The sequence below is a fragment of the Phalacrocorax aristotelis genome, chromosome 2 (genome assembly GCF_949628215.1).
Source record: "Phalacrocorax aristotelis chromosome 2, bGulAri2.1, whole genome shotgun sequence".
NCBI classification, from domain to species: domain Eukaryota; kingdom Metazoa; phylum Chordata; class Aves; order Suliformes; family Phalacrocoracidae; genus Phalacrocorax; species Phalacrocorax aristotelis.
Genome location: NC_134277.1, coordinates 48851683 through 48877940, shown reverse-complemented (window position 1 = coordinate 48877940; position 26258 = coordinate 48851683). Strand labels below are relative to the sequence as shown.

The following is a 26258-nucleotide window of genomic DNA, read 5'->3' as shown; positions in this document are numbered from 1 at the left end:
GTTCTGGCAGTGAAGGACATGTGCCTGGGCCCATAGGATCATCTGCACCAGTTGATTTACTCAGAGGCACCACGGCTCTACAAAACGGTCTCTCTGCCGAGCCCAGCAGAGGTCCCATCACAGCCCCCTGACCTCCGAGCACCCCCAGCTGGGGGTTCTGTCATGAAAATTTCACAGTAAGGAGAGGCTGGAGCACAAAGTACAGAATTACCAGGGTAATTATTTATTTATGTGCATGAGGTGTCCGTTCACACCGGGGCAGCCTGAATGCAGTTCTACACACAGTTCTTATACCTTTCAAGCGTCCAGGTACAACGTGATTTGACCAATTGTTACTTAACACACACATGCCACAGTTTTGCAAAGCAACTATAATTTTATGACATCATAATTCATCTGCTTCTTTCTTAATATAAATGTCCCTGGAGTTGGTGTTGCTGCAGTTACTTGTCTGTGATACCAGGTAATGGGGGGTGAGGTGGGGGTGGGGGGTGTTCACAGAGGTGTTGGAGGGGCTGGGATGCTGGTGTTGTCTTGGCCATCCAGGGCTATCTTTTATTTTTCGGCGTGGAGGCTCTCTTCCTCCTTGCAATGAGCTGGGGTCCTTTAGTCACGCTCACTTAAGCATGACTATGCAGCATGCAATCTAAAATATATATAAAGAAAATTCATACAATTTCCTACTATAAAGACTAATTGGTACAATAGTTACAGAATGAGAATTTCCTAACAGGTTTTCGGGCTGGGGGGTGTGTGTCTGTTTTTTCACAAAGGGTGGCGGTAACTTTTCATGAGGGTTTTTCGCTAGCGTTTCAGGGCCAGCAGGGCCATTCTTCAGGGGAACGCAGCGAGAAAAGCAGCGTTACCTGGAGGAGACGAAGAAAAACACCCTCCTTACATCATCCGGGCAGCTTCAATCACCGCGCGCATCCCTTTCCGGGCCCCTTTCGAAGCTCAGCTCTCTCATCTGACCCCTTCCCGAGCGCTATCTGACACGGCCTGTGCTGGATGCAGCGCGCTATTTGCGCGCGTTACGTCTTTGGACCCGCGCGTGACGTTGTTTGATCGCCCGCACACGCAATCACCACTGACGGGTGACGAGCGGCCGCTTCGAGCAGGGCGGGGGCGTGGCCGGGGGGCGTGGCCGGGGACGGCCGCCCCCGGTCGCACCGCCCTGGCCACGCCCCCGGGCGGGGAGGGTCGCGGCGGGAGTGAGACGGCGCGGCGGGACGGCCGGCAGTGCCCTGAGCCCGGCGGGAAGGAGGAGGAGGAGGAGGAGGAAGGCGGGGGTCAGCCCGCTAAGCCGGTCGGGATGGATAAGTACGACGACCTGGGTCTGGAAGCCAGCAAGTTCATCGAAGACCTCAATATGTACGAGGCCTCCAAGGATGGTCTCTTTCGGGTGGACAAAGCTGCCGGCAACAACCCCGAGTTCGAGGAGACGAGGCGGGTCTTTGCCACCAAAATGGCCAAGATCCACCTCCAGCAGCAGCAGCAGCAACAGCAGGAGGAGATGCTGATGGCCGCCCTCAACGGAGGGGCTGCCTTCAACACCCCCCGGCCCAGCCCGCCAGCGACATGGGGTGCCAAGCCACCCCCAGCCTCTGCCGCCGAGGGGCCGCGCGCGAGGCCGTATGATGGAGGGGAGCGTGGCTTTGGCGAGAGCGGGTCGCATGCCGAGACCACAGGGAGCCAGGCCGGGCACCGGGGCTGGGAAGCGGAGCCCGACAGGATCCCCAGAGCGGGGGGCTCGCGGCCTGGCGTGGGGCGTGGGGAGCAGCAGCCCGGGAGCTCCGGGGACCCCCAGCCCTGCCGCGGCGTACAGGAGAACGGCAGCGAGGGCAGGCGAGGCAGCAGCGGCCGTGACCCGATGCCGGCTGGGCAGAGGTCCTCCTCTTTCTCACATACCCGGACCCCCCCAGCACCGTTGGCAGGGACAGAGGATGGGGTGCTGGGGGCCCTGCCGCAGCAGAGGTCCTCCTCCTTCTCGGCCCCCTTGGTGCAGCCTGCCCGGGGGTTTTCGGGCCCTGCTGATGTCTGTGGTCCCAGGGCTGGAGGGGATGGCAGCCAGCTGTGGTATCAGGGCATCCCACCGTCCTTCTCCCCCAGCTCTGCGCCCGCCACCCCAAACATGGACTACCAGCACGCCGCTGCCTACCCCGGCCCAGCCGGCCACTTCATGGCCCACGGTCAAAACCACCGGCCCAATGGCAGCGGCGCGGGCCCTGAGCCGGGCTCCTCACGCCTGGCTTCGCGCGGGCCAATGGCTCCGGATGCTCCGCAGCCGCCTTTCCCAGAGGGCGCGAGTGGCCCGCGGTCAGATGCCGGGCACCCAGAGGGCTCCAGCGCGGCGAAGGTGAAGCTGCCCTGCCAGACCCTCCTTCCGCAGCCGGAGCAAGGGCCGTCAGCGGCCGAGCTGAAGCTGGAGGCACTGACCCAGCGCCTGGAGCAGGAGATGGATGCTCGGCCAAAGGCCGATTACTTTGGTAAGGAGGCAGTCTGCCAGTTGGTGTGAAAAGGGTTTGTTGCAAAGTGTCACTGCAGGGTTCATGCCTGCAGGCATGCATGTCTCTGTATGCCTGCTTGATTATGCTTTTTCAGTTGCTAGGGGGTGTTTTTTTGTTATTTAGCTTTTATTTATCACAGGGACTGGAGGCTCTTCCTCCTCCTACACTTTTTTAATCCTACCTCTTAAATTTTAAAGCAAACGTAGTCTAGCAGCTTTGGGAAGGACAGTGTGAGAAGAAGCTAGAGCAGCACCTTTTGAAGTGCAGGGAGGCGCTGATCTTTACTTGACAGTAGTCCTGGTTCTCTGTGTCTTAAAAGTACGCTGCCCAACCACGTGTGAGCGGGAGGGCAGCCATCCAGCCTGCGAGGAGTTGTGCCTGCGTACACTGAGGGCACAGAGAAGGGCATGGAGCTTGGGGGGTGCTTGGTGGTACCCCCCCCATAGAGGCGCCCATGGCTGGACGTGCTTGCAGAATCTCTTGAAGAGGAGTTGTTTGGGGATTGGAAAGGTGGTGGTTTCCCAAACTTGCCAGGATTTCCCCCTGCCTCCAGGTGCTGGTCCACATCAGGTCTGAAAGGATCGGTGCATCCTGAAGACGGCAGAAGAACAGGCGGACAGGATGCTGGGCCATCTTGTTTAGACTCTGCTCTTCCTAGAAAGGTTGGACTAGATGATCCCTGAGGTCCCTTCCAACCTGTGATTCTGTGATTTCTCCCTAAATCTCAGGTCCACAAGCAGTCCAGAAAACCACCAGAGGTTATTTGCTGGTGCTTGGTGGTGGAAAGCGTCTGCTTCCATGCAAGGATCTCCCAGTGAGAATACTAAATGTTCTGTTGGACTAAACTGATTTACTACCCCAGGATGGCAGAAGGTCAGGGGCAAATTGAGCATTTCCTTTCCCTGCCATGCCACTTTGCAGTTTAACAGCAGATGAGATAGCTCAGCTTTTGGGAGAAGGAAACCCAAAGTTGCTGGGAAGGCTAAGAACTCCTCAGTTAATATAACGAACAATGGGAGCAGGTCTAGTGTATGGATTTTCCTCATGATTTTAGATCCACGGTCACAGAAGTAGAAGCAGGGACAGATTAAACTCTTCAGCCTGGTGCAGAGGAAGGCTTTGCATCTCGGGCTGCACAGGTGCTTTTGCACGGGGTCCTGTCCTGTGGGGTCGGTGGGTGGCTCAGCCATGGTCTGTGCACACAGGGGCAGCCATGAGCTTCACGCCAAGCGTCAGGGATGTAGCTGGAGGGACCACTGAGTGCTCGGTTGCCAAGAAATTCATTTTGTTATGGAATTTGCATCAGGTGGTGGTACTTGCCCGCAGAGGACTCTGCTGGGATTGTTTATCTCTGTATCTGAGACTGGATTCAGCCTTGTGGCAGGGCAGACATGTTTTTATGCTGTCGCAGAAAAGTGATGTGTCGAGTTGCTGTACTTGGAGCGTTCTGGCCTGGAAACATGTTACGGTGCTTTCCATCCTGTGTGGGCAGCGTGTGGTTTGAATGAGCTCAGGGAGCCTCGCCTAGTGGGGAGGCTGAATGCTGTGACAAGGAGCTGATAACAAAGGTGAGGTTGGGACAACAGTCTTGTGGCAGGCGGTGCTCAAAAATGGGAATATTTTACTGGAGGTGGCATTCAGCTCTACTGGAGAGGCGTCAGGGGTCTCTCCAACAGACCCTGCTGCGTGTGTTTTCTCATCACGGTGCAAGTAAGCCAGTTGGATCATACCTCATCCAAAATGTGCATGGGAATGCGATGAGAGAGCAGAGGGACCTAGTTAGTCGTTAGATTATTTTTACATTTTTGCCATAAAATAAGGAGTAGCACCAGGGGGAGTCTTTCGCCCTGTGGGAAATTCATAGTGAAGCAGGAGTAATTCTGGCAGCATGGAGAGTCCTGCTGGTCAGGTGGCTGAGTTACCAGTGAGCCCTGGTACGGGAGGAGAGATGGAGGCTGCCTGATCCCCGCTGAGGTCTTTCAACATCCTCCTGGCAGGAGGTTTTACACCAAGGCATAGTGTCTGAGAAACTGGGGCAGGAGGAGGGTGACGGAGGAGAGGGAGAGGGAAAAATGAAAGGATGCTGTCACAGCAGAGGAAGAAGTAATGTTTTGTGGAGCCTGAGCTCTGTGGAGGAAGGCTCAACAAATCTGCCCTGCGGAGGACCATGGAGCAGGAAGGTGCAAGTACTGAGGTATTTTAATTCTGGGTCTCCTCCCCCTTTCTTTCTCACTTTTATTTTCATTTTTTCCACAGTTACCTTACTTCCTTTGGAGGAATAAAGGACCCAGCCGGTCTTCTGAATCTTTGTTATTCCCTACCCCTCAAGCTAGCAAACTTTAGGATGGAAAGTAAATACTTTTATGCAATGGTGATAAAACGGATCAACAGTTTTTGTCACAGACTTTTCCCCCAGTGAAGGGAAGTCTAATGCAGCAGCTTTGCAGTACATCGAAGCCAGGAAATGAAACCATGACTGACGTGCAGATGACCAAAGTGTTTTATCTGAAATGCTTTCAGATCTCCTAATTTTGGGTGCTGCTTCTGTACCAAAGAGATTTTTTAAGATGGGTCTGTCTGTCTTGGTTATGTACAGTCCTTCGGTCTGTCTCTGTCTGGATGAGATATTTATCATGAACAATTAATTCTGATCACAGTAAAGGAGCTGCTTTTTCCTTCAGTATGTGAAAGCGAGCATTTGTAAATGAAAGCCTAGGAAAGGATAAGCTAGAGACTAGGTGTAACATAGGTAGGATGCTCTGCTGAGGAGTAACAGACAGTCTGGTTATCTGTCAGCACCAGCTTGCTGTACAAAATCCAGTTGTCTGCTCAGGATATGTATAATAAGTGAAAGGAAAGAAGCAAACAAAGCCAAGAATTTTTTTTTTTTTTTTTAAATAGTGGGCTATGTGTGAGCAGCGTGGGCTGCACATGTATCTAGAGGAATTTGCGTTCTCCAAGAGTGCTTTTGAAGTGCTGACTTGATTTATGTGGGCTTTCAGGGAGGACATAGGGAGTCTCAGGTATCACCCATGTCTTACACTTGGGGAGGGAAATTCCTGAAATTGCTCTCTGGAGATGCTGGTTCCTGTGCAGCAGAGAAGGGGCCCCAGGTCTCAGGAGGTGATGCTGGAAGTCGCCTTAGGTTGTGTTCAGGTTTTTGACATACTGTTTCTAGGGAACAACCAGGAGTGAGGTGCTTGAATCCCACTGATTTACTGTGGTGTTCTTTTGGATGCATCAGCCTTCATCTCCACTTGATGAACGGGAAGATTGATTGAATAGGAGTGACCGGGGGAGTTGCAACTCCTCTGCTAGCACCACCCAGCGCAATGCAGATGTTTTGGGTTAGGTGAGGTGGCACCATTCCAAGGACTGGTGCGGGATGAGTTTTCAGGTTAGAGCTGGGCAGGTGCACAACTAAATTAAGCCTCTGCCTGCACTGTCTGGAAGTGACTTGGTAGGGGAGAGGCCTGGCTGAGGGGCATTGGGGTTTTGCCATTCATTTCAGCAGAAGCTGTGGTACCATGCAGTTCCTTGGTCTGCAGTCACAGATGGATGCTTTTAGAGGTGTAACATGTAGCATCACATTTTTACCAGTGCTTATTTCATATAGGTAGATGGAAATCTCTATCTGATGGAGACTCTCTACACTCTTACCATGATCTTTATTTAAAACAGTTTTTATAAATGGTTTTCTTGTTATAAATATTTGTTAGGTATTGAGCTCTGGCTTCCTTATTATTTACAGCAGAGCTGATAAGCTGCAGGTATTTTAGGATGGCCCCAGGCACCTTGTTTTGCAGTGAAACACTGGGATGCTTCCCAGCAGTTGGACAGAGAAGATCTCATAGTGAAAACTGCAGATTTCTTTTCCCCTTGGCAGAAGCAGAGCGGTAGTCAAGTTACTGAAACCCTGTGGAGACCTGGAACCCCAGCACCTTTGAATGGGTGTGATCTGCGCAAAGGCCAGCAGCGTTCTCTCCAAGTCCTGTGCATAGTGAAGTTAGTGTTTTACCATGGCCAAAAACACAACTTGTTTAACTTCAAGGCTGTACACACCTGCAGACTTTACCAAACCCTGCTGATGGTGATGCACCAGGATGCTGCTGTGGCAATGAGGGTAATTTCAGGGCTGCCAAGTGGAGAGTTTCTGGTTAAAATTAAAGTTTTTCTGAGGTTTGTCTTGTGTGTGGGTGGTGATAATGGTGTTGTTTCCATGGGGAATGAGTGGAGGCATCCCTTGCTGCCTGCTCCTGGGAGAGCACCACGGTTGGAAGGAGGTGCCTGCCTGCAGCAGAGAGGAGGGGGAGGCAGGACAAGGTGGATCATGGTGGAACAAGGAAAGCTGAAAAGATCATGGCATGTGGACTAGTGGGCATGTGCAGATTGCAAAGCTTATCTCGCTGCAAGGAACCAAACAAGTAAATATTTGCCTGGGATACAGCTCCTCAAGATTGCAGCAGTATATACTTCTCCCTTCTTCTTGGGAGCTCTGCTGTGTTTGCAAACTAAGGAAAAATCTGTACCAAAAGGAAGGAGTTGAGGCAGAGGATCAGTAGGTCTTTCAGCCAGGATACTGTGGCAGTGGGGACTGAAAGGAGTAAGGAGCAGCATTCATTTGGCACTGGAGTTAATGTAATCTCTGACATCGCTGTAAGGTACTTAAAATGTCACTGACGTGAGTTTTATGGCGTTTTGTACTTCACTGGCAGTGTGTACGCGACTGTCTACAGCAAAGCTGGAGGTCAAGACCATGGCATGCAAAAACAGTACAGAAAAACAGCATTTACCAACTCTGTGGTTCTTGGGGCAGGGAGGATCTGCTCATCTTTGCTACCACTGAGTGGCAACGTGGGGCTAATAGGAGTGATGATACCCAGTGGTGAATGGGACCAGACTGCCAGGTTTTCCAGGCACTCAATCTCACATGGGCCTCCAGATCTCCATGAAATCAACTCTCCAGCAAGCACAATTGCACAGGAGTGGATAACAGCATAGCAAGGCACGCAGTATGTCTAATTTAGAGTTTGATGTAGGAATGACTTGGTTAGGGTGAGCCAAGGGGAGGTGGCATCAGGTTCAGGAGAAGGTCTGAAGTAAAACCTGAAGAACTGAGCATCACATTGGGCATGACTAGGTGAAGTCGTCTTTTTTTCAGCAGATGGTCTTTGAAAAATGCATTAAGTGGAAGACTTGGTTCTCCTGGAATAAATGGGTGGGTCGGAAACACAGAAGGTGTGCCTTCATGAGGGTCCTCCCCGTCAGAGCGGGAAAGGGGAAAAAGGTAAGAGTAAAGCTCTTTTTCCCCTTTCCTGCTCTGATGGGAAGGACCCTCGTGAGGTACAGCTTCTACCAAGAGGCAGCAGGGTCTACTGGATTAGCCACATGCATGTCTGAGCAGATGGGAAGGATGATATGGGAGGTGTTTATGTGCAAAGGCTCTGGGGTTTTCTTCCAAATGCAATTGGAGGTTCTTTGCATAAATCCAGCCCCCTGCAAGGAGGGGGCAAAAACCAGCTATGTGTGGTGGAGAAGAGTCAAGCTGCTCATGGAAATGTGGCTTGCATGGAGTAAGTGGAAGGGGTAGGATAGACTTACTCCTCCAAGTGCTGTTTCTGGGTTAGCTACGTATGCAGGCCTACACCACCAGACTCTCCCCATCATCCTGCCACTGCGTTTGTCTGTCAGGACCAGATTGACACGGCAAGGAAATCTCACCACTGCAGCAGCACAGCAACATATTTGGCCCACTAAAATTAAGCGACAGTCTTAGCAAGCCCAACCAGCGGCACGTGTAGAAAAGCTTGGCTGTCCTGGATGCTGCTGAGAATGGGGATGCTGCTGGAAGAGCCCACAGCTGTGTTATTGGTTTGTAGGTAGATGATGTCTGGCACATGGAAATAAACCATACCGACCAGTCCCAGAAAATGCTGTTGTTCAGCATGGTTTGCATTGAATTTTTAGTGAGTGGGATATAGTAAGTAACTGAGCTGCTTCTGGTGAGCATGAAATAGCAACACTTAGAGGAAAAAACACCTCTAAAGGCTTTGAGTCCAGCAGTAAATAGAAATGCACTTGTTGAACTTTGGTAGCATTTCAGACTAGGTACCGCATTTGCTTTCATTTCTGACAACCCCTGAGGTCTGCATCAGACCTGTTTGGTCTTGCCAGCTGAGGCTGTTCCTGGTGGCAGCCCGCCTTGTGGTTTGCAGTGCCGAGATGGAGTACGGTGGGTGCCGGGACGTGGCTTACAGGGCATGTTTTCAGTCCCAGCTCTGCCCGAAAGGTCCCTTTGTTCAGGCGCTCAGCTGCAGCGCGGGCGGTTGCTTGCCGCATGATGCGAAAGGGAACAGAGATTTCTTTGTTGTCCAGGGCCTGGCTGCCCTGCCGGCAGAAATTGAGCCGAAATCAGCAATTTGCATCCCTTTCCCTTTCCAAATCTGGCTACCATTCTGCCGGCACGCTCGAGCGTGAATTTACCGGCGCTTTCCATGTGTGGTGCTTTGGGCTTGTCATCCTGGTGCCAAAAGAGAAACCATTCGTTTCTCCTTAATAATGTCTTAATAACACCCTCTGAGGTTAAAATACATAATTTCGGAGGGGATATCCGCTCAGATTGGTGTTTGCATAAGCGCTTGTTACGTGTGGTGTAGTAACTAAGTGCAGGAATCGGGCATCTCGCTGAGCTGTGGATACTTGGGATCCATCTGCTTCGAGCTGAGGACAGAAGTTTTTGCTAAATGCTGCGTTACGCCAGGAAAATTGCCCAGAGCTGCTGACTAGTGTCAGCAGCACATGGGGCTGGATCGATGCTGCTGACATTTTAACTCTACGCCCTGGCTGGCAGAAAGCACGCTCAGCACTCTTTTGGGAAATAGTTGTCGGAGCTGGCATGGAGCAGGGCGCAGAGCCCGTTTTGCGGCGGGATGGGGTTGGATGTGGCCTGCGCTGTGCTGCCTTCCATCAGGCTGGCCTCGCACATGTGTTGCTGAGCTCAGCAACTGGCCACCGTCAGCAGCAGGTATTGCCTTTTCCTTGCGTGGCCTAAGGTGAAAGAAACAGGATCATTGTGGCAGCAGGGAGCGAGTGGCAAAAAAAAAAAGTGGAAAGGAAAAATCAATTAAAATCGCCTTTTTTTTTCCCCTTTCAAGCCAGGTGTGCTGAGAGTCAGAGATGAAGGCTCAAGTATGTTGCTTAAAATACTTCAGGATATTGTAGTTGAAAGAAGCAAAGACTTATTTCTAGAATAATTCCAATTGCTACTGAGATTTAATTGGCTTTCAAGTCACATTTAGCAGATACAAGTAAAAACATAATCTATACATAGATTTGCCATCGTGCCATTTCTGAATTGTCAGCCTTGCCACAGGATATCTATAAATACTTGTAGCGTGACTGGTTACTACATAGTTGCATAATTTAGCACATTATAGTTTTTACAGACAACATTGTCAATTTATTTTTAAAGCCCTTTCATTCTATGACTTTATCTTCCATGTTTTAAGGGCCTAAATATTGAAGGAAGTGGATAAAAGGGTTAAGCAGGGGATGAAACGGAGCATGAACTGGAAGAAAGGGGGAAGGATGGTGGGGATAGTTGAGGGGCAGGAGGTGGAGGAAGGTTTGGATACAGATGCAGGAGCCCCGGCATCTCCTGCAGGATCCGGCCAGAGTATCTGTCTGTCTGGGGAAAACACAGGCAGTGCCTATGCTCTGAAGCTTAAGTGGGATGGACAGGAGACAGCAGACGCAATTTCTGCCCTCTGTGGGATTTGTGTTAGGGTATTTTATAGTGGCTTTAGATGCCTTCCAGCATCTTTACCATGGACTCTGCTTGCACGCAGCTCCTGTGCTTTCTCCCTCCTGCTTCTTGCCACTCATCCATATTCAGTGTTACCCAGCTGCTTTCTGGAAAGGAGGAAATCAGAGCATGATGGTGATTTTTTTCTGGAGCAGCCACTCATTGCCATGGAAAAGGGGAAAATGCAGCACTTGCAGTGCAATAAATACATCGGTTCTGTGGAAAGCCTGGTGAATGTCATGGAAAGAAGGCTTTGAGCAGCAAAATCAGCAGGTTTTCTGCTCTCAAAACTTCGCACTCGGCATTGCTGTAGTCGAGAGGGAATTTTGAGAGGTAGCTGTTAGCTCTTGTGTCGGTGTCCCAGGCTGCTGCTGAATGTATGCGCTCCTGGGAGAACACATCCATTTGAAAAGCCAAATTTTCTTATCTTTGTCTTGTCTTCTCCCTTTTTTTTTGTTCTTTTTTTTTTTTTTTTTTTGTAATGCCTGCATAATTTATCTTTTGCTTTCCTAAAATGTTCATTTCAATAAATAACTGAGATAAATCTGCTTGGTTCAAAAAGAACCAGCAAGTTTTGTTAACTTGGTGCCAGTCTGCGTGCTGGGGTGGGCCTGCAGCCAAGCTAGCATTTCAGTTCGGGTCAGATTTGGACAAAACAGAGTAACTAATTATCCTCTGCAGCCTTCTTTCCAGGTTTGTGTCAGTTTGGACTCCAGCTCTGAGTGCAGTGAGGCTTGGAGCAGCGCTAGGACAGCTTTCAGCGTGCAGTTGAATGCATGCAGGCAGCTGCAGCACAGAGAGCCAGGTCTGTTCCGGGAAAATGAAGTATCTGCTTTTCAGCATCCCTGCGTGTGCTACTGCAAAGGATTCCTGAGCATTTTTAACACTGTAGTGTGAAAACTGATGGCCACAGCTATCAGCTGCAGGACGAAATTATTAACCGTGCTGGGTCTGCTAGTGTGGTGCTGCAGGAGTTGGGAGTTACTTTTCAGTGCTGTTGTAAGTACATTGGGTTTCTTCCTAACTTTCACCAGACCTTTCCAATTACTTCGAAGCTTGCAGGGCCCCAAAAGAAGTGAAGTTTTGTTAACCACGGCATGACTAAGGTTCTCCAGCAAGATGATGGTGTCCCTCCCTGGGCCAGTAGGAGCAAGATGTGACCAACAGTCCCTCCCCCAGGGAGTTTTAAGAGTCAGAGCAGTGGTGGAAGGCGAGACTTGGAGGCGAAGTCACATCCGCAGGGTTGCTGAGGAGCAGAGACACGTCTTCTGTTTGTCCTTCATGCTGCCCTTTTTGGGTAGATCTGTGTTTATTTGCTTAAGCATGGATTAAAGTTGCTCATTTAGAGGTAGTTAGAGGGTGATGCTGCTTTAAAACCAATCTGTTGCAATCACAGGGTAATGCCTGAAGTCAGTAAACTGGCTTGATGTGTCATTTTCCTTGGACAAGGACTTTCTCTCCCCAGCCACTAATAGTGGTTTTGGGTGGCCTCGCTGCATTTCTCCCTGCTGAGTGGAGGGGGCAGGTCCTGCTAAGCAGATGCCGTCAAGGGCATGAAACTCAGTTGTCACTTCTTACTCTGTTATCAAAATAGTTTTATGTGGAAAGGAGGTGAGATTTGAGAGGCCTTAGGTGAACGCACCCCCCCCTTTGTGAACCTGCAGCGCTAAAGACTTCTCCCTGCAGTCCCTCCCCAAATCTGCGCCTGGAGGGTCCCAGCAGCTTCCTCATGAGGTGGATATCCTTACCCTTCACTCTCTTCCTGGCTTGGGTTTTGGGTTGGAGCCCCACACTGGGGTGGGTGCAGCTGCAACTGCGCTTGGCTGTGCTGGTTGCAGCAAGAGATTGGGCTGAATGGCCGAGCGCAGTCGTCTCCTCCCTCCTCTGGAGCTCCAGAGCTGACCCTGGTCTTTAGGGGATGGTGGTGGCAGGAGAGGGTACAAGGTGCAGGTTGGACTTGCACTTGGGACAGCTTATAGCCAGAAGCTGACCATGTGTGCTGGCCTGGGCTCTCCTTCACCCCATGGGCCACCTGACAGTCAGCCCCCCTCAGCTGGTAGTGCTGCTGCCACCAGGTGTCCTCTCCTGAAAACTGACTTCTTTCTTGCCTTGCCCTACAAGAGGCAAGAAGAACTTCTGGGCAGGATACATGGTCTGTACGTAGCGCCTATGTTGGGTCTCTCTATCCAGACGTGACTGACAGAGGGAAGAGAGGTAGGTGTCAGGTTGTCAGTCCAGCTTTCTGTCAGTGGGAAATCCTTAGGGCCTTCAGCAGATGTGAGCAGGGTCTGAAATTGATGAAGACTTAAAGGCGCTAAGTGAAGAGGTATGTTTTCCTCACATCAGTTGCAGCCAACAAGCTTCTTTTGTGCAGTACGTATCAGAAACTATTGGTCTGTGAACAGCCCTGACCACCACTTACTACCACCCAGGCTTTTGGGAAGGTCATTAAGTGGTTTTAAATGTATATAAAGTTTTGGGAATGAATGGGTGAAGGAAGGAGATGTCACTGTAGACAAACAGGGCTGCTGTTGTCCAGTTTACTTTTTTGTAAACAGCTTTTGCCATGGAGGTTTGATGACCATTGTGGCCACTGTTAACAGCAGCTCTCAGGGTGGGTGATGCTGATGTCACCTACATCTTGTGGCTACAGTGAACCGCCTGGTCATAAGCTGCCAAGCCACCATGCCGAATTACAGGTGTGGTCACCCAGCCAGTGACCCCAGCTGCCCACCGGGTGCCGCTTCTCACTTCTGTCTCCCTCTCTCTCTTCCAGGCACCTGCGTGAAGTGCAGCAAGGGGGTGTATGGAGCAAACCAGGCTTGCCAGGCCATGGGCAATCTCTACCACGACGGCTGCTTCACCTGCGGAGCCTGCAGTGAGTACACCCTGCCCAGCCTGCTGCTGGAGCAGGACCCTGGGGCAAACTGCTTGGGCTTCATGTTTTTCTGGTGCAAAGTGGGGGCAAAAAAGGAGATGGTTATTGAATTATCTGCTAGCTGGAGTCTGCCACAGCTGTATGTCTTGGTGGTGGTGGTTGTTATTTGTTTTTGAATGGGTTCTTGCAAGGCATGTAGAAAAGATTCTTGGGATTGTGCAAGCCTCTGCCTTCTGGTATGGGAGATGGTTGTTTCCATTCCTCTGTCGTTCCGTTACAGCTATGTTTTCTTACTCATAACAGCATAAGAGTATTTTTTCACAGTGGCGGTGAATATGCCTTAGCTGGCTTTTAGGCGTTTTTTATTTGTCACATCAGACTTTACAGCCATTCCAGCCTACCCCAGGGAGAGCCGCCAGGTCGGTGGCGGGCTCTGCGAGCACCAGAGGCACCTTTTCGGGTGGAGCTGCTACATGGTCGGTCCGGTCACAGTATTTTCACTGCATGCATGACCTCTACTTGCTGTAATCATTTTGCCCTTCTGAGGGACCTCTGGTCAAAGCATCTAAGTACATGAATGACCCAGGTTACATATCTCGCTTGTTCTTTCTCCAGAGGAATGGAGCCATGCTCCGAGATGAGGGACATGTCTCTGCCGGCTTGCTTTCAGGTTATTGCAGGGAGGGAGCTGGTTATTGTGCCAGAGGTGTTAGGCTGGGAGCGGTGATGGTGAGCTCTGCAAAATCTGCCCAGGAAACGGGGTAGATAGTTTGGCTGGCCCCAGAGAGCTCCCTGCCATGTGTCAGACCCACACGTGAAGCTTGCTGGAGCATATATCATGCTGCAATGAATGGATCCTCCTTGAACAGCTTTTCAAGGAGGTCTGTGATGGAGCTGGGGTAAGGAACCGGGCCGCTTGGTTTCAAATTGTGGCCATGTTTATAAGACAGTAACTTTTCTATTTTGTCATGTTTAACTCTAGGGCTAGTAGCATATTTTTAGAAATGTAGCTGTATATGTGGTGGCACAAAAAAAAATAATAATCCTTCTGGTGCTTTTGTATATATCAGTTTGGTTTCCCCAGATGAGTCCTAGGGTTTTACTGCTGTGTTGTATTTAGAGTTGCAAGCTCATCAGGATTGCATGTGTTTTATTTAGAGCTGTAAAGTGGGAATAAATATAGAAAGATGTGTGTGCTTTTTAATAATAGCTGAACCTTGAACTGTGCTCATTTATTTCCCAGCTGTCTGACACCAGCTGCCTTGCTTCACCTATGATTTCAGTAGAGCACTTTGCCGTCATGTGACCAAAGATGGGAAAACTGAAAAGAAAGTGTTTTTTTGCGTGTGGTGGCAGTTTCCTAAAGGCTCAGAAGTCAGCAGCTCAATCTTTCGTCCTTTCTTATTGATTAATTCAATTTTTTTTTTTTCTGCGGAGAGGATTCCTGGCTGCAGATGGAGCTTTGATTCAGGGACCTCTTGCCCACCATGGATGGGCAGCCTCCAAACAGCCCTTGCGCACAAAGCTCCTGTTAAAAGTAATCCAGCAGCAGGTTCAAGCTGTTGAAATTCTGAATTTCTAAATTTGAATTTCTAAATTCAAATTTCTAAAATTACTGCTGCGCAACTGGTGCTTTAGAAGGAAATGCTTTTGATCTTCCTTTTAGAACAGATTTTACCATCTTTATTTGAAGACCCATGTTAGAGAGGTACTTGCAGTTGCAGAGGTGTCAGTGGTTACTTCTCATTATGTTTGTGTTTGGTTAAAAAATAGCTTAATTCCATTTCTAATGAGGTGGGTTGGTGAGGGCTGAAAGAATAGCTATTTGCTGCTTATTCTAAAAGGAAACCCTTTCCAAAGGTTTCCAATGCAATATGAAAAGGTTTGGGTGTTAGGAGAGGCTTAGAAAGATGGAAAAACCCCTAAGTTTGGCAAAGTGAAGCCCATTTTCTCACTTACTCAGGCTGTAACTGAGGAATCTCTGGGCATGTGCTGGAGCAAAGGGTTTCAAATGGAAAGTAAAAAAAAAAAACCCAAACCTAGTAAAAATGCAAGTTAAAAAAAAAAGGTGGGGAATAATAATATTTCTTTGAGTAAAAAATACTGTATTTCCCTGTGAGATAAAAAAGGGGAATGGAAGCCATGGGATTATAAGAGAGAGCCTGTTTTGGCTTGTTACATGCAGGAGAGTGCTCGTGAAAGCTCAAGTCCTTCCCGTTGGGGCAGCGGCTGTACTAAGGCAGGAGCTGGGCGCAGCGGTGGCCGGCCACGGATGGAGAGGAGGGTGTGTGGTGGCGTGGGACTTGTGATATGTGAAGTAGAACGGTGCTGGAGGGAGGCCTCTGCAGCCGTGGTGTGCCCTCACATGCACGCACCTCTACAAGTGGCAAGGCTCACAAGAAACCGTCCGGTACAGGGGGTGGTTTCCTGCGCTGCTGCTGTGGTCTGCAGGGCCCTTCATGCAGAAGTCGTTTGCTCCAGGGGCTTTTGAGGCATGGGGAGGGTGTTTGTATTTCCCCACCCGCCCCGCAGCGTGCTTTGCTGCCTGGCTTGCTGTGCTTGTAAAGGCCTAACTGGGCTGGCTTTCTGATTCACCAAGGCTCTTTGTCTTGCAGCCTTGTCTTGTCTTGGTTAACTGATGCCTGGGGTGGTACATGCTGTCCTGCCCTCCACTCAGGGAGGAAATGTATCTGAGGGGGATCCCCCCTTTCCCAGACCTAGGTCATTTCTCAGTCCCCCGGACCATCAGCCACAAGATGAATGAAGGGCACAGAGCCCTGCTGTTACCCAGAGAGAGCACGTGCCTCTCTGCAAGCTTGCAGTAAATATGATGAAACCAGTTTATCTGCCAGAAAAATAAATATTTGTCTGGATGGTGTTGTCTGTCTAGCTGGAAAGCAGGTCTTGAGCAGTCTATGTGGAAACTCTGGTTTCCAGCTGAAAAGTAAGTAGTGCTTTTAAGGTCAAGTGGCGTTCATCTTGGACACCATCCAGTACAACCTTGTCTTTGAGAAGTCAAGGTTGCTCATGATTTCAATCCTAAAATTTCTGCTCTGGTGGAATACTGAGTATCTCCACTCCAATAAATAAAATATAGAAAATTACCTATTAAGGTAAAGCATATTGTCCTCCAGATATTTATATCTGCTGTCCTGCTGTTTTCATTTTAGTGAGGATTTCTAATTTTGCTCGTAGTTGGATTTCTGTCCAAATATGCATTAGTTTCCCAGATACAGAAAACCAAGAGGGTCTAAGGAGGGGGGGCTTGATACCTCATGGTGCCAAATTTCTTACACCCTCTGTTTCCTGATACACGTGTTCAGGGATGAATGCTAGAGCAGTTTCTTGAGTAGAGCTGTGCATATGTTGCAGGGTTCAGTTGTCAGGAAAAAAAATGTACTGTTTTATCTGAGCCACTGGCATGTAATGCAGAAAATTTGGTTTAGAGGTCAAAACAACAGATTTAGAATGGTTACTTTGGCATAAATTTCTCATTTATCTTCTTGTTTGTAACAGGGCAGAGGCATAAACAAGGCAGCTTTTTGCAGAGATGGAGAGGAAAAAACTTCAGGCCCTTTCTGCAGTATTAGTAATAAATCATATTTGCTTTACAGGAGGGCCATGAAAGCAGGTTAAAAAAAAAAGTCCTCGAAACTCATATGGCTATTTCCTGCAAGCTCAAGGTGTCGGTTCCATCTTGGGTTTTTTTCAGTTTGTTGGACAAACAGTTGTAGTTATCAAATGGTTTGTTACACACTAACCATTTAAGTTAAATCACCTCCTCGTAACACTAAAAAATGCAGGTGTTTCCGGATGTTGATAGTCATTATTTAAGTAGTAAGGAGACCTTAAAAATGATACAGATTTAACTAGACAGTATCACTCTACCCTATTGTCGTGTTTTAGTGTTTTTTTCTAGGATTCAGCCAGCCTTATATCTGACTGCTGCAGACTGCCTGGAAAAAAGACCTTTTTAGTCCTGCTGACAGCATAATTTAGAGCATAAGGGTCTTGTACTTGAGCCGCTTGGTCCTCAGAGGAAATCTGAAAGCTAAAAAAGTGCAAGGGAAGTGTCAGAGATGACTGTGAAGGAAATCGGTAGGCGAGGAAGGAAGTCAGAAAGAAAGAACTGATTGCAAGGTGGTTTGAAGGAGGGTTCGATGTTGAACAGCAGCAGAAGGTCCAAAACGAGGATCAGATTTTGACCCCTTATTACAAAGAGGTAGAAACCTTTCACGTTTGCCAGATTACAGAATTTGACCTTTGACATGTCAACATTACTACATTACTTTCTTTTTCTTTTTTTTTTTATTGTAAGCTCAGAGTAATGTTGATGTCTGTGTAAAGGTAACAGGCTGCCATTCCAGTGGCAGAGTTTGAAATAACACGAGCTGGCTGTTTCTTGCTACCCTCTGGGTATATATATGTTTGGGTTTCTTTTTAATATTTCACAATGTAGTTGTGTTTAGAGGTATCAAGAGTCATTTACTAAACAAGGTGGCTAAGATATCAAAGCAGTATATCTGCGAGTGTAACCCTCTAGTCCTGCTGCAGTGATTATAAAGCATGCCTACTTAGAGCTCTTGGTGTCTTTAGGATAATTGCGTTGAATAGCGTGCCCCATATTAGTATATAACCCCTGGAACAACAAGGCCATTTTTTTATTGGGATTGCTAAATAACTCTACAAGGAAAAAGTCACCTTTTTCTGTGAGTGCAGTTTAATTCCAGGTTGCAGGACAGATAGCCTCACCAAGTGAATTTCCCTGTGGTATATGTACGTGTATGGTTATCTTCAGATGCAGAAACTACCAGTGCTTTTAGTGGAGGCAGAATTTACTGCTTGTAATTGGATATAAAACCTCTATACTGATCAACATGTGTGAGAAATGTGCAGATCTTCAAAGCGGAGAGTGCAAAGTACTGCTGGTAATACTTCCTCAGCATCCCTTTAATAAAATTATCATGCAAGTGTCCACGTAGTAACCATATATTTTTTTCAGCAAAAGTAATCTCAGAAGAGGTTCAGCCGTGCCTAGCTTTGCTGACAGCTGGGGAGACAGGGAAGGCATCAGTGTTTTATTTCCGCCCTAGTCTAAAGTGCTGCTTTGTTCTTGCTGACTCTCTCTCTTCAGTCGCTCAGCTCGCTGGTGAGAAACCCCTGCTGTTTGGCACAAGAAGTGCTTGCCATAGATGAGAAATGCCAGGGCAGTTTCACGGTAGGATGATGGTACTTGTTCCTCTCCTGGCCAGATTTCAGGGTGGTAGTGGTTTGGGATCTGAGCTGAATGGGCTTTGGCATAGTCTGGGTGTCCTCAGAAGATGTCCCTGCTGGAAAGATGCAAGCGTTCAGCTCACACAACAGAGGATGCAGTCAGGGCTTTATCAGTATGCTAGTGGTTTGAGTCGATTGCATGTGTTTTAGTGCTGGCTGAAAATCTGAAATCGTTAGGACAATGTGAGAAAAAGTTTTAAACCTTTAATGGAATAAATTTCTAGTCTTTCTGGTCTTTTTATTTTATAATGCCATCTTCAAAGTACTGCTTTTTTTAAGAACAGGCATAGGATTATCTGTGCTGTAAATATTTTAGGGGGTATCTTATGATGTTTTAATGGTACTTATGAATAATTTTCTGAGTAGTGGCTCAGTAAACACTGAGGCCTCTTCATACCTAGAGAAATTAAAAAACTGCTCTCTTGTGTAGTTTCAATGCAGAGATACATTCACTGAGGACACAGATTGCCTCCCCTTCCTTCCTCCTCCCAGCCTCCACACGTTTCAATGACAGTCGGTGGGTGATGGGTGGAGGCCAGCTCTGACGGCCGCTTGGTTTTGGTGCTTTTTGGGGAACAGGGCAGCTGTCCGTGCAGAGAACGGCTGGGCGCTAGGTTGAAAACCAGTACCTCAGCAAGGACTCCCCAGGTAGCAGTGCTGCTTTGACCCAGGGTGACTTTATCTTACCTCTGAATTTTGAAGCTTCTAGGGGTTTTCTCTAAAAAGAAGATATTAAAATATTTTTCTTGCAACAGTTTGCCATCAGCAAAGAGGTGTTGCTCAGTTGTGTGTCTTACTGTGGTTTCGCAATGTTACCCTGAGGAGACATTTCTGCCTTCACCTGTGGTTGCTTTGCTGTTAGAGGTGGCTGATCTTTTCTTACACATGCCAGAGCATGCTTTTGGTTTAAAAGCATCTGATCATTTTCTCAGAGGTTTTTTATTATTATTTTTACTGCCTCAAATGTGTGGTGAGAGCATGGAGGGTGTTTTTTGCAATTTTACTATACAACTGGTATAGCTGAGAGGCTTAACATCTTAATGGTAATGGAGCTACTGTGTCTTAGTGCAGTTTTTTCTAAGAGTCATCCTGTCTTCCTGCCCACGGCTTCATCAAGGCTTTGATCTCATCTGGGGGGTCTGCTCGTTGATCGCAGTCTGAGTTTACTTGGTTTGGAGGATGTGCAGGCATCTAAGTGGCTCTTTCATGCAGCCCCAGTTCAAGAGTGGATTGGAAATATTGACGCTTCTGTGCCAGACTCAATGCTGCATCCAGCTTTGATGGTGGCCAACAGAAATAGCAGAGATGGCAGAAATTAAGTAGAGCGCTCTGATGCTCAACCTAGTCTGCAGCACACAGTAGGACACCATACTGCTTGTCACCAAAGCCAGTATCCATGGAGGGCTCCAAAATTGCATGTGGTGGCTGGGCACCAGTGGGGCATGTGCTGCTGATCTGTGGGCAGCAGGAACTTTTGCATGGTATGAGGGAGCCAAGGTCTGGTATGAGGAAGCCAAGGTCTCTGGGCTCCGTCTGGCCTGTTGTGCTGCCCACAGGGTGTGCACAGACCAGAGTAGATTCTTCAATCCAAACCTCCTCGCAGCTTTACCTGGGGGAGATGAAAACTGGGTGAAGGACTGCAGCTTGAGCCAGAGCCACCAAAGGGCTGAGGAGGAGCTTGTTTCAATCCTTAGCAGCTAGACAGATGGTGGTTCCATCCTGCCGTCCCGCTAGTGTGTCAGCAGGCTACATCCACTGAATCTGGAAACTGAAATTCTTTTGTATTTAATGTTCCATTGGTAACCACATGTCCAAATTTATCTTAGAGCTGTGGCGCTCTAAGGACTGATTTTTGTAATGACAGAAGCCCAGGGCTGTCAGCATGGAAAGGACCTGGAAGCAACTGCCAGTCTGCAGTGATTCTTGCCCATCTGCTGTGCAGATAGCTCAGGGAGCTCCAGAGTGCTTAGATAAGTGATAAGTGAGGCCCATGCTGCTTCCCCAGCAATGTGGGGTCCTGGTCATGCATCCCCATAGACCCCTGGGATCTGGATGTGGCCCTGTACCATTACATGCATAGAGAGCAACCTCTTGTCTTTGAACAATGGGGTTTGTGACCCCATTGTCCTTTTAATAAATAATGGAAAAGCAACTTCAAAACAGAAAGTTGGGTCCAGCTCCACAACAAGCAAATGATGCATCTTCCAGCATCCTTCTTGGGCTGTTGCAAGTCCCTGGTAAATCCCTCTCTATATGAACTTCAAAAGGAGAGAGCTGTCGTTTAAGAAAATGATGAACAAAAGCACCAGCATCCTGGGAGTGCAGCCTCGTGGTATGCTATTATCAGCTGCTAAGCAAAGTCTGTTTGTTTTAGCACAAATGCACTAGTGACTAAGCTTGAAATATTCTGAAATTGATGCTGAAATGACCTCGAGGTCATCCTGAAGGTCCCACAGGTAAACAGATTAGACAGACATGGTAGGGATGAGAAGTACATAAAAGCATGAGGCCCAAACCTCCTGTCAGGAAGAGGATCAAGAAATCTTGTAACAACAGGTGAAGATGGTAGGGTTGACATGCTGAAGAATTTTAACTGTCTGAATTTTTGCAGGTGAGAGATCAACTAAATTCAGGGTGAAGTAAAAGTGAAATACAGTCAGGAGCCAGCAGCTTCAGACATGTAGTAGAGCAATTGATCCTGAAAGCAGCAAGCCACGCATTAATATTACCCTTTGATAAACCCAGGATTGTCTCTGTAGTCATCATGATGCATATTTAAAGTGATAGTATTTAAAGTAGGCAGTGATCAATATCAGTTGATCAATTCCTTAGATGCCATTTAATTTCTCAGTTGTTCATTTCGGTGAAATTATGACAGCATCTCTGTGCTCAAGCGAAACCTGTGCCAGCCTTTTCAGGCACACAGTCAGAAGTATCGCTTTTGAGAGGGATTTGTTTAATTTAAGGCGCTGTCCCATGACAGGGAGCTCAGCGCAGGGGCAGAAGCCACTGCCACCCTGCTCTGCTTTGTGGGGCAGTCCCAGCACAGTTTGTTTTACTGGTGTGGCCACAGCCACGGTGTGCATTTCCCAGCTCCACCGGGACGGTCCCCAGCACAGCCTGGGGAAGTGAGCTTTTCCTGCACCTTGCTTTCTCATCTGTATGATGAGGAGATGCTTCCTCACCTCAAAGGGGTGGTAAGAGGAGAACTCCCTCCCAGTGTAGGTAGGGAAGGCTGACTGAGAGCAGTAGAGGGAGAAATTGGCTCTGTTTGCTTGCACTGCTCCCACGGCGGCTGCAGTGGTACGTAGTTACTCACTCTTCTGGCAAATTTCCATTTATGCTTCTGCCAGGAGCTTAGAGAGAGTTGTGGAGAGGAGCTAAAAATAGTAAAAATGACTACTTATTCCCTAAAGAAAGTAATTAAACCATACCCTCTTTCCCCCAAAGTGCTCTTGGTGACAGCACCTCTTCTTCCTGGGCCCATGTAACACCAACAGCCAAATTATAAATCCTTCATAAAAAGGGGTTTATCCCTTTGCTGAATGAGCTTGCAGTAGAAGCCCAGAAGCAGCACACCAGCTGTGGCACCTTCTCTGAAGGCCTGTTGCCATCAATCTTGACCTGCTAATGTCACAGGGTTAAAAATATACTGGGTGCAGAATGGCCGGTAAATCCTGGTTTTGTCACCATGGAAAAATGACGTGGTGGCAGTAATCCAAACCTCATCCCCTCTGCTGTGATAGCTGCTGCTCACGCACCGGCCATCGTCCAAAGGAGAGTTTCCTCATTGCATGGTTCCACCCATGTTTTTCCTCACTACGGCCAGTTTGTCTTTAAGGAGAGACATTGCATACAGGTGGAAAGTTGCTTGGGCACCTGCCCATTGCTCTAAACTGGAGCCGCCACCACCACCACATAATTTAAAATCAAAGTTAAATGTTTTTTGTTTGTTTTTCGTTTTTAGGAGTGCCAAATCCCTGTGCTGTGTTTAAATCAGCAGGAGATTTTTGGGGGTACTTCTTGCTGCGTTAGGCTTGTTGTTAACTCATTTAGGACTACCGTTGTTAAGGGTGCTGCAAATCCCAGGTATCCCCATGCCTCTCCTTCCCCGCCTCAGAAACTGTGACTGCCGGTGAGTGTGCTGGGCTTACTTATGGATGAGCTGGCACACAGGAGGGGTTATCATACAAATATACACCCTGGGTTACGAGCCACAAAGCTAATGAGTTCAAGATTAGACACTTTTTATTTTGGGCTCTGGGTCCTGTTTTGGTGTCAGCAACCTTGGCAAAGCATCAGGGTGGGTGAGAGAAAACCCAAAAGCATCGTGCTCAGATTTCTTCCATGTCCCATTGATGTCTGCGTTGGTGAAAGCATGGGCTGGCTTCTGGGTAGTGCCCCCAGTGGGGATTAGAGGAGAATGGGGGACGATGAGTGTGTCGGAGCAGCATGTTTGTGTCCCCTATGCCACCCGGTAAACACACAGCCAAGCAATGCCTGCAGCTTAGCCGTGAAGCTGCTGCATGTGCAAACCAGGGCTTGTTCCTTGAAAAGCACACTTGCCACATCCTCTGCCCACCTTGCTGGCTGAAACCTGGGCTGGGCACTAGGGGCTACTGGTGAAATGTTGGTCTGGCTGAGTTCACTGGCAAAACTTTAGAGCTTCACTGGAGCATCTCCATTTCCAAAAGAGCAGTGTGAATTGTTTCCCAGCCTGAGGGTGCCCTCTGGCGTATGCAGGAGACTGTAAAGCTCTTAATTTATTGAAGTGGTTTTACTTGTCTTCCTCCTTTTCTTAATACTTTGCAGCCAGCATGGTTAATTGTTGAAGGCTTCCAGGTAGGTACATGTCATAAAGCACTGAGAGGTGAGCTCCAGACCAGTCCCCTGTCTCATCTGCATTTATACACATAGCAGCTGAGGATAATTTTTTAATTATTGCATGCATATCAAGCAGGAGGCTTCTGGGCCCTGGTGCCTCTGTTCCAATTTCCTTCCAACAATATGTGGCAGGTTCCTGAAACCAGCTTGTGGCACGTCCTGCTCCAGCTGTGCCCGGGCAGTGCTGCTCCCTCTCCCCAGGCACTGCTTCTGGGCACACTCTTGGGGCTCCTTGACCAAGCAGAGCTGCTCCAGTCCTAGGCTGCATTTCAAACCTCTGGCTGAGTAGCGAAACAGGGCTGCAAAGAGGTAGGAGCAGCTTTTCGTAAACAAACAAAACCTAGCTCTTTTCTCCAGGGGAAGGCAAGACATTTAGAAGAAGTGGCAGCAGGGTGAGCATGTGTTGCCATAGTTATGTGGAACTGAAAACAGACAGTGAATGTGAGGAATAAACACAAAAACTGCAGTAAATATTTATATTCCCCATGTGTAGAGTCCTTTCTTGGAAAAACTTTGTCATCTTATCTCTGTTAGGACATGCTGGTTTGAAAAAAAAATATTTTTAAAAACGCTTTCAGATTTTTTAGGCAGCTGCAATAATGAATACGCTGGTAGGAAGCAGAGAGAAGCATGTTCAGTGCTCCGGTGTTGCACTCTGCTGGAGGCGGACCGGGTGGCTGGGTATTACAGTGGCTTATCTGGCAGCTGCTGGTCAAAGGCACCTTCTAGTGGAACAGCATGGGAGGTGACATTTTGAGGAACGATATCAAGTATGGATCATCCTCTGCATGCCCTTTCTTCTTCTTGCTCCTCTCCTGGGGTCCACCAGTGGAAGAGGTGATGGGGTTAGTCGTGCTGGAGGGTGGGAACACCTGTGCTGGGGTTGGGTGCTCTTCTGCAGCTGTGTGGTGGCTGTGCTCAGATGTCCTCATTGTTTGCTTCTCAGCAGCCAGTTTTTGCTCACATTTTCTCCCCACTGACCTGTCTCTTCATTCTGTGTTTTTTCCTCAGGTCGAAAGCTGAGAGGAAAAGCCTTTTATTTTGTCAATGGCAAGGTGTTCTGTGAAGAAGATTTCCTGGTAAGCACACAGCTGACCCTTGTGCTGGCACGTCTCAGCTTCTCTGGCAGACACACGTCCTTTCTGTCCAGCAGCTTTGCCCACACTTCACACAGTTCTAGTCCAGTGTCCTGCCTGGCCCTTCTGCTCCTTCTTTACCCAGGGCCAGCCCCAGCAATGGTGGCCGCCCACATGTGGTGCGGAAAGTAGCCGAGTGAAAGACCACAGTTTTGCAGCGCAGAGCCTGTAGTTGAAGCCGTAGCCTGTTACGATGCTCCTTCAAAGAGCATCTCTGTGGCCATGCTGTGGAGACAGGAGTGAAATGAACGGCTACAGAAGAATCAAGGAGTGAATTTAACTTACCAATGAAGTGGTTTTGCTTGGGCGTCTTAATGGTTACCTTTCCATTGCCCTCAATGGATTTTGTGTGAATGTACCTGAGCATGAAGAAACCCCATGGTCCTCTCTTTGGCTGGTGGAGGTAGAAAGCCATATACCCCTCTGCCCTTGAGCCCTCATAGATTAAGCCTTCATTGAGACTTGAAAAAGTCATATTTGCATATTTATTGGGAAAGAGTAGTGATTTCTGTCAGGGAGAACTGAGTTAATCTTCTTTGCTCTCATCAGTATACTCTACACAGACTGAAAATTGAAAGATTGGTTAAATGCATCTAAAATACTTCATTTTTCCAGTTTGCATTTCCACCATTCAGGTAGGACTGAAACCTTAGACAAATGGTGCCTGAGGTTCATGTCATGGACATGACAGGCAGTTCCTTACCGTTAGATCTCAGCAATAGCAGCTAGAAAGGTGCTCTGGGCCAAACTTGAATGTTATACTACCAGAGAGCTGGGATGATACTACTGACCTCGAGGAAGCTCCAGTAGACCTATAATGGTGTAACCAAAGGAAGAATTTGGCTTTATGAGCCTATATACACAGATCTGCGATAAAGGCAAGTAAGTTCCTGGCATGTAGATTCACATGGTCAAATAAGAATGTAAGTCTTATTAGTAAATGCTTTATTTGCATGTGCATTTATGGTATTTACTTATATACTTCATTAACTTAAATTTAGGACTTGAAAGTTACAGGAACTCATACTCCTTCTGAACAGTGGAAGTCTGATGTCTTTATAGAATATCCTCTGGGGACCTGTGCTCAGCTTCATATACTGAAAAAAAGCACTGAAAAGTTTAGCTTTGGAGTACAGGAAAAGACCAAGCAAATAACACCCCATAATATGCTGCTGTTTATGCTTGACTAGGCTTGTGAAATTTTAAGCCAATTCTTTTTTGTCCCTGCAGTATTCTGGTTTCCAGCAGTCAGCTGACAGGTGTTTCATTTGTGGTCATTTGATAATGGACATGGTAAGTGATAATTGCTCTAGGAGAAAAAATCCTACAGCTTTTTAGAAGACTGCATCAAAAGCAATATATATTTATATCCAGTACTGTCTGTTATCAGCTGGTAGTCTGCCTAGTGTGAGACTGGTAGCAGAAAGAAAATCCACTAAGCCTTTTGTTGATTTTTTTGGGGGGGAAGTAAAGCTGGCACCCTGCTGTATGCAATGCAGAGACTTTGCTCTGCCTGTTTTCAGTGCAAATTGACAATCAGAGTCTTCAGCTCTTTCATCCCCTTTGTGGCTTCCGTGGACAGTGTATTCGTAATCCTGTTGATGTTTCCTGCTCAGAAGTGCTGTGGCGCTGCAGCGCTCCCTTCCTGTGGAGCATCAGCGTGGCTCTTCTGAGGCTGTCGTTCCTGTAGTGAAGCTGTGGCTTCCCATGTACCATCAGGATGAAGCTGCTGTCTTGTTGCTGCTTGTTGTGGGTGCTGAAGGTGTTGGGCTGAT

At 48.1% G+C, this 26258-nt stretch overlaps 1 protein-coding gene across 1 annotated transcript in view; it reads left to right on the top strand.

Moving 5' to 3' along the window:
- The first annotated feature begins 1209 nt into the window (after window positions 1–1209).
- LIMD1 (LIM domain containing 1) overlaps window positions 1210–26258 on the top strand; it is a 29423-nt gene continuing 4374 nt past the window's right edge. Inside the window, exons 1-4 of the mRNA XM_075083432.1 lie at window positions 1210–2486; window positions 13088–13189; window positions 24359–24426; window positions 25714–25776. Of these exons, the coding sequence (XP_074939533.1) occupies window positions 1313–2486; window positions 13088–13189; window positions 24359–24426; window positions 25714–25776 (1407 nt within the window). The 5' untranslated portion in view covers window positions 1210–1312. The remainder of the gene's footprint in view (window positions 2487–13087; window positions 13190–24358; window positions 24427–25713; window positions 25777–26258) is intronic.